Genomic DNA, 8,120 nt, shown 5'->3' on the forward strand with positions numbered 1-8,120 from the left:
TTTGCAAGGGCATTAATTACCAAGGAATTTATTAAATCTGACCCAAGACAGTCGTAAAAAACCGCCATTCGTTTGTGACCAAAAAGTAAATTAATAATGGGGCGGCATATGGGTTTTCATTGCTTCCAAACCAACCCACCTGGATATGCAAACGAAGTTAAAACTGCTTCAACTAAAAGCACAAGGATGGAAGGAATTTAATTGAATCTAATTTCAGAATAATCAACCAATCGCATATATATATGTAACTTTCAAAGAATGGGTATACAAATGTGCAACCTTCCCCTGCGTAAAACAATACAATGGGAAGTCATCTGAATCAAGGGAACTGGAATGACCCTCCAATATCAGAATTCTGTGATGGGGGATTGATGGCCACCCACAGTAGAGAAATAGAGATTGCAATCAGACCTGACCATACATATACGATCGTAGGTGTTTTCCCTCGTCTTCCCATTAGACCCTTTGCAAAGGGGTACAGATGAGCCAATACCCAGAAGCTGAAGAACACACCTCCTAGAAGATGGCTCCATTCAGGTACATCACTGTATACCGTACGCAGGACTCCGTACGCAATGGCAATCAAATTAACAAATATGATGGTGAGTGGGGGTATCATGAGCGATGTCCATTTGAAGATGTAGAGATCAGCAAAATCATCATCCACATCATCACCAGCGGATTTTGATGTCAGGGTGAATGATATTTCGATACCGGCAATCACCTTTAATAGCCCCTGGAGCACTGCAGCAAGATGAGCACTGGTGCCTCCAATCAACCAGAACTGTTCATTCCTCCACCACTCTTCCAGTTCAATGCCGGACCACTTGATTTCTAGCACCGCAAGAGCACAAAGGGTCAGGGTGATGGCCAAGAGGTAGACGAGGAATGTTACGTTGAGTGTCTGAACTATGAATTGATCCGAAAAGAGGGACAGTGCGGGAAGGAAGCAGTAAACTATGAGGAATATGGAAGTGAAAGGGTATATCCCAACATTAAGATAAGCAATCCTCTGTAGAAACTTAAGCCTCGGGCTGCCTAGTAGGGCATTGTTGCGTGAGAAGAATATCTCGACCGAGCCAGTGGCCCAGCGTAGAACCTGGTGAAGTCTATCAGTGAGATTTATTGGAGCAGTGCCACGGAAAGCATCTCTTTTGGTCACGCAATAAACAGATCTCCACCCACGATTATGCATCCTATACCCTGTGACAACATCTTCAGTTACTGATCCATAGATCCATCCTACACTTTGCCCCCATTCAGTCTTATCTTCATACCAGCATGAGATGACATTGATTGCCTCTGCAATTGTGGATGCATCAAGAGGCTCCCGAGGCATTGTGAGAGCACCTGGCGCTCGTCCGTATTTGATAGAAGGATGATCTGCAAGGGGCTGGCCTTGAATTGCTGCCACCCGGACAGACTCAACAAGTAAAGTCGAGTTTCCAAACTTCTTAGGAATAAGAGCAATATTCATTTCATCATCTTCCCTTAGCTGAACATCTTCAGGGTCAACATCAGGAGCAGAAGCAACAGTTGCAGGCTTCTTAGTACGGGGAAAGCAGCAGCTACAGCAATCAGGGTTATCTCGTAACCGAGGTGGCTCAAAACCATAAAGGGCAGTCCGGCGAAAGAGGCATCCTGTTCCAACATAGACAGGACCCTGAAGTCCATCAAGAGCTCTCATGTTAACATCAAAGAAGACCGTGTTGTGATTGGCATAGCGGTCAGATGGATCAATTCCTTCAAACCTCTGAGGAAATTGGACATAACAAATACACTCCCCATCTCGGTCCATCATAAAGCATATTCCTTCTCTCAATGCTAGGGAATTATAAACGTAGTGGTCACAATCAAGATTAAGTATGAAGGGGCCATTGGACATGATGGCAGAAGCTCGAACAAGTGCATTCATGGCCCCTGCCTTCTTGTTGTGATCATAACCAGGTCGCTTTTCACGAGTAACATAAACCAGCATAGGAAGACGAATGTCAACCTCACTCAGATCCATAGAATTTCCATCGCCTTCGGTACCATTTTGAGGCACAGCACTAGGAGGGTCCAACATCACCTACAATTAATAAAGTTCAGGATCTTAGTTCACATAATCATACCATCATTACAAATGATTAACAAACTTATTTAACAACAGCTTTTGTAATATAGCAACAAATGAGGTCAAAGAACACCCCAAGCAGTGGGAACACAAATGCAACCTAAGATTATATTAAAAATGATAAAAAGGAAAAAATAATGAGCAGTTGATAATGGCATGATCACCCCTATAATGCTCTGGCATATGCATGCCAACTGAAGAGAAGCTATTCTTGAATTCTTACCTGTATGATACTGGCATGATCGCCCCTAGAATGCTCCGGAGCAGGAACTGTCCAAGTGCCGGGCCAGTGGGTGCTATCAGCCATCCAAGTAGCTTTTGGTATCTTCAAAGTTTCCATTGGTTCATCACTATTGTCCTCTCTCCATCGCTTCAAAATCTTTACCTCCTCCCTTGTATTGAAGGCATCAGAACGTCGTCGAATTGAATCAGAAAGACCATTTATCCTGACCTTAAATTCATCATACTCACGTTTTACCCGCCTGCGGTCTCGTACAAAATCCCGTCGCACCTTATTCTTGTAAGGATCTCTCTTTAGATTGAAATAGGATTCAGGGTTTCTAGGCTGAATTTCATGTTTCCTGCAGAAAGGAACCCAAACCCTGGCAAAACTGGCAGCTTCCGCCATGGCCTCAAAGGTTAGTAGTGCACCACCATCATCAGAAACATAACAAGCGAGCTTCTCAACAGGGTACTCGGCTGCCAGAATGGAAAGAATGGTATTTGCGGTGACAAGAGGTGGTTCTTTCTCGGGATCGGCAGTAGAAACAAAGACATCTATGCCTGGTAGATCAGATCTTCCCGAAGGATTATTCGGACTAGGGTTTTCAAATTTCTCTTGTAAAGCATTGAGATCAACATCACGATTAACCGGACAAAGCTTAGGAAGCTGGTCAAGCAGCCAAGAAAAGGCAAACCATATCTCGCAAACCACAGACATAAGCCACAACCAGATTGCCTCTTCATTTGGGTGGCTGATTCTCCACTCTAAAAATAATCCAAGAACCACAATTCGAATAAGGATTAGGAGCCTGCAAGCATATGAACAGAGAAACGAATAGAAAATTGTTATCATGTCACAGTTATTAAACAAAGCTGTAAAAAACAATCCAATCTCCAAGTTACTTCACGTGTTATGAAACCAGTTGTAGCTTAAAGCTGACCACTAAGCAATTATAACCAAAGCTGGGAGTAGTTATGAAATCTTGTTATCACAGTAAAGAATTGAAGAATCATACCGATATGGACTAAGTAGTGCAGCACGTATGCTCGATTTCTGTGTTAGAGGCTTCCACTGCTTGTCATGAAAAAACTTGAGGTCACCACCGATGTCATGCCTGCTCCCATTCGCACCATCCATCGGCCACACCGCATTCCCATATCCGTAACTCTTATTCGTTTCGTACAAATATTGAGTATAATCAAACTCATTACTATGATTCCTCATCAAGAGCTCAGTTGATTCCGCCACTGGAAAACTCCTGTCGGATTTAGACGACCGTGTTCGGCTAGCCGAAGCCATCTCAGACACATCCAACCCCCTATAATGCTCTCTACATCCGGGACAAAACCCATCACCAGTTGCCAGAGCATCTCTATAACATTCATTACAAATCCTGAAACCACATTCGCATGGGAACACATCTATGCCTTGTCTATTAGTCATCATCTTGGCACCGCATCCAGGTAGTTCACAAAACGACCCTTCTGCAACCACCGTTGCCGGATCGGAGTCAACGATCTTCATGGAGTGAGCACGAGTAACGCGATTGTAACCCCCAGTAAACATGGAACTCGAAACGTACTGTTCCCCGCTTCCTACCGCTTGCATAGCAATTTCCATCGGCATTGGCTGGTTATCAGGTGTGGGGGGAAGATGAACTGTGTATCTAGAGAAATCTTCGCCTCCAATTTCACTATCGAGATCGCCAGCCGAGTTCGTTATATGGTGAATTGTGGGCGTTCTTCTAGTACGGCGCGATTCACTTGCCATTGTTTGGTCTTTCTCCTAACCAAAAACTCTTTTCCCAGAACCTGTAATGCAGAAAAACACCTTAAAAGAACTGCATAAAGCCTAAAAAACTTAAAACTTTCTCAAAATTCTATATATTTCTTAGTGGAAGATATAACCTTTTTCTTTTCCTCCAAACATAAAGATTGAAGAGAAAAGAAAAAAAAAAGGAAAAGAGTTAGATCAAGTAGTGATCAAAGTCTCTGTATTTAAGGATTGAACTCTGTAATTGCTTACATATAGACAGAGTATAATATATATTATTAAAAAAGAAGCGATAATAAGATGAAGTAAATATTCAAAAGCGTACCAGTTTGAACAAAGCAAACAAAGGGCTAAAAACCAAGAAACGACTCAGTCTAAAACATCAATATCAAGCCACCATCATCTTCTTTTCTCCCAAAAACAAAACTGAGGTCGTTCTTTCTTTCAAAAAATAAACACTGAAACCAAAGAGAAGAAAACAAAACAAGGAATTTGCAAAGGTTTAACTTAATAAATAAATTAAGGGATATTTGAATATTTCCTTTTGCAGGGAAAGAAAAGTTGGTCACTACATTATAGTTTGGAAAGTAAGTTGTGGAGATATTCGGACATGGCTTGGCAAGGTATTGCGGAAAACCCGGTTTTTCTTTTTTCTTTTTTATTAAGGTGAGAGGAGACGAAATTTTGAGTATTTATGGAGGCTATTTTGGGTATTGAATTTATAACCCGACTTCAACGGTAGAGCGATGTGTACGCGGTGTAAGGGTTTAGCTTCGGTGCAAGTGAGTTATTTTGGAGCCTGTCAAAGTCAAAATTGTTGATTTTAACTTCCCATGTTGTACACACTTCATATCGCTCCATTTCTTTTTCAGATAATTAATTAATTATAAAATTCAAAAAATAAATTAAAATTAGTTTAATGCTCAGTTTCTTGTATCGATTTTTTATATTTTTTTTCATGTTACATTTTTGTTTTATTTTATAGTAACTATGTTTCTTTTCGAAAAATAAGATGAAATTTATTGCCGGCAAAAAATAGAAGAAAAGATATTAATGGAAATTATTGCATAGAGATAGAAAAGGAAATAAATTATTTCCAAAGATTGCTACACGGCTACACCCTCTGTTGGAATATGTTTTCCCATGGGATCGGCTGCAGATGATCCTCGCTGACGCGGAACATATGAGTTGTAAACTGCGTCTAATAAAGAAAGAAATCAAGCACCTAATCTTATTTTAATTTCATGCAAGGAAAAAAAATAATATCAAAAGAAAATTATTTGAAAAAGGGGAAATAGGAAAACCTTTTTTTCTTTTTCTTTTTTTGTTGGGAAAACTAAATTATTTCTTCTTTTTTTAATCTAAAACTTTATTTCTCTTTTGGTGGATAAAATGGGACATTCAACGAGGAGAAGGAAAATTGATAATCACGAGGAGTCAGAGGATACATTCATTCACCCAAATTAATTACTTTTTTTTTTACTTACGACCAATTAACCCTATCTAATTTCATTCACTTCAGTGAAAAGCAACATCAAATTTTGTTCACAATATATGTCATACATCGAGTAAGATATTCGGGTAAAAAAATCTGCTAATATAACTAACACAATTCCATCATCAAGTCAATATACGGATTTATTTATATTAATAATTTTAATATCAATGTAATTAATTGTTTTTTTCTTCTTCTCATACTGAGTTTTTATTATTATTAATTCATCAGTATGGTATTATGTACGGATATAAACGATGACATGAAACTCCGTTTATTTGTTATGGAGGTTTTTGTCTGCCTGTATGCTTTGGCAGACATGTTGTGAAGATTGGATGAAATACTAGCTGTCCGGTTGTCTTTTTATGTGTTTTTGACCTCCAATTAAATATAAAAACAGGAGCCAAATGTTGAAGTGGCTGGAAATAGTCTTGTAATGCTTGCAAGCGGAATGGACAACAGTAGGATTTGCGGTTTCACCGCTTTGTCTAATATTCTATTCCCAAACGTGTCAACAATGAATACAATAACAATGCGACCGGTTTTGAAGAAGAATCATGACTCATCCAAACAATAATGCCTGCCTGCAGATTTTGGGATGTCCGGCTTATCACTCCCACAAAATAAAATAACTCAATTAGTTTAATTCTGATTGAATACTGAAATCCTTTTTCTAAAATCAAACAAATAGAGAGATTAGGAACATAGAGATGAAATTGCAAAAGCTAAAAGAGTAGATGCACTAAAAGCAAAAATAGAGCTAATGAAATTTAGAATTATGAGAGTAGTGGGACATGTATGGCTTTACATTTAGAATTAAGTCTGAATGGTGGAAGATTTGGTGAAAGTGGGAACATTTCAGACTCCTCAATTTCGCATTGAAAGAGAATAAGAAACGTTTTTAAACTCCATTTTGATTGCATCAATAATTATTAGAGGTTGGAATCGCAGTGTGAACTTAGCTTTGGTCATAATCAATTTTTGCCACAAAAATTTATTTTCACATTTCATTTAATTTTAGTCCTTTTTAATCTTTAAATTTGTATTTTTATCAAATCATCTCAAAATAAATAGAAAAATTAACATCTTTTTTGTACTTTATTAACATTATATATATGTGAATGTCGTATCAACATTTAACTAATTTTTTAAAATTTAAAAATTTATAAAAACTATTTTTAAAATTAAAAATTATAAAATATATATAATTTTTAAAAATTAATTAAATACCGACGTGTTGTCTATATGACAATCAACTTATATGTCACATTAAAAATGTTAACATAAGTTAATTTTTCTATCCAAGATTTGATAAAAAGAATAAATTTTAAAATTAAAAAAGAAAAAAATTAAATAAAATTTAAAATTTTCCTTTTTAAAGTTAAAGTGCAAAAAAAATGTTATTATGTTAAAATAGTAAGGTAATTTTGATGGGAAAGGAAAGACAATGATAGCATAACATAGGAATTAGGAATATTGGGGCAGCGTGCGCCAATTAAACAGGAAAACCAGGACGAGATAGGGGTGGGCGGTCCCGTGTGCACCGCGTGGGTCCACCCATTTCCGCCATCAGCTTTTTTTCCATCTTCTTTTCTTGTAGGCTATGGCGTGAATTATGGCAACCAAAGCAAATCCAATTTTTTTTTATATAAAATTCTGAACCTGAATTAACGGAAAGTCGTTGGTGAGCTCAATCATCTCTCCTTTACCCCCACATGATCTCAACTCAATTCCAAAAGTAGTGCTTTATAACTTCATAACGTTTCACAAGCTTTCTTTTTCTTTTTTCTTTTTTCTAAAGGAACTTATTAACTTAATTCATAGTTCGGTAGGGTCATTGGCATCAGACAAGCTACTTCATATGCAACTTTATTCCAATACATAGTACATTCGAAATAAAATTCGATGAAGACAGCAAATGAAAATTGCTTCCCTTACATGCTATTGCATCCACTCCACGATTTGCTTCTCTATATATGTGTCAATTTCCAGAGGAGAGTCTTGCAATCATCAATTAGAGTTTGTAACACAGAGGTTCATAACTAGACTAATGACCGCAAAAGAATCTATTTCCACTTTCACTTTCAGCATATTCAGAGCATGGTTGAGTCCATCAAGAAGTGTCCATAGCTCCACTTTGGCACTCGTGGCTCTTGGAATGCATCTAAAGGATCCAACGGGCCAAACTCCTTTATGATCTCTGATAATAGTACCAGCTCCAGCATGCCCAGGATTATTCAAAGCGGAGCCATCAATGTTGATTTTAACAATGTCCAACTTCGGTTTCTGCCAACTAACAGGATTCCCATAGTGGATAAGAGAAGATCCGACCTTGGATTATTATTGAAGAGGATAACATTTCGCAACAGCCAAATCTCCCATAAGGAGAACGCGAAGACGGTTGGCCATGGGATTTTTGGTTTAGACAGCCAACTATTTGCATTGAGATCCCAATCTAGCCAGTTGCTATTCCAATTCAATCCTAGTGAGGATCCGTTTTTAATGGTTGCCCA

At 38.1% G+C, this 8,120-nt stretch overlaps 1 protein-coding gene across 1 annotated transcript; it reads right to left on the reverse strand.

The window, feature by feature from the left end:
• Nucleotides 1-211: 211 nt before the first annotated feature.
• Nucleotides 212-4,802, reverse strand: LOC107946664 (cellulose synthase-like protein D2). The gene is made up of 4 exons (XM_016881080.2): nucleotides 4,438-4,802; nucleotides 3,355-4,150; nucleotides 2,340-3,147; nucleotides 212-2,071 (listed from the first exon to the last, which is right to left on the reverse strand). The coding sequence occupies exons 2-4, from the start codon at nucleotides 4,107-4,109 to the stop codon at nucleotides 320-322; spliced, it is 3,315 nt and encodes a 1,104-aa protein (XP_016736569.2). The 5' UTR covers nucleotides 4,110-4,150; nucleotides 4,438-4,802; the 3' UTR covers nucleotides 212-319.
• Between the last annotated feature and the right edge of the window lie 3,318 nt (nucleotides 4,803-8,120).

The sequence above is a fragment of the Gossypium hirsutum genome, chromosome D12 (genome assembly GCF_007990345.1).
Source record: "Gossypium hirsutum isolate 1008001.06 chromosome D12, Gossypium_hirsutum_v2.1, whole genome shotgun sequence".
In the NCBI taxonomy this organism is placed as follows: Eukaryota; Viridiplantae; Streptophyta; class Magnoliopsida; order Malvales; family Malvaceae; genus Gossypium; species Gossypium hirsutum.

What these genes read in the sequence shown, in the direction of transcription:
- LOC107946664 (XM_016881080.2), bottom strand. Translation starts at nt 4,109, where the DNA reads ATGGCAAGTGAATCGCGCCGTACTAGAAGAACGCCCACAATTCACCAT. An exon ending in GCACTACTTAGTCCATATCG is followed by an intron (nt 3,148 to 3,354) that starts GTATGATTCTTC and finishes ATATGCTTGCAG; the next exon opens with GCTCCTAATCCTTATTCGAA. An exon ending in ATCATGCCAGTATCATACAG is followed by an intron (nt 2,072 to 2,339) that starts GTAAGAATTCAA and finishes TATTAATTGTAG; the next exon opens with GTGATGTTGGACCCTCCTAG.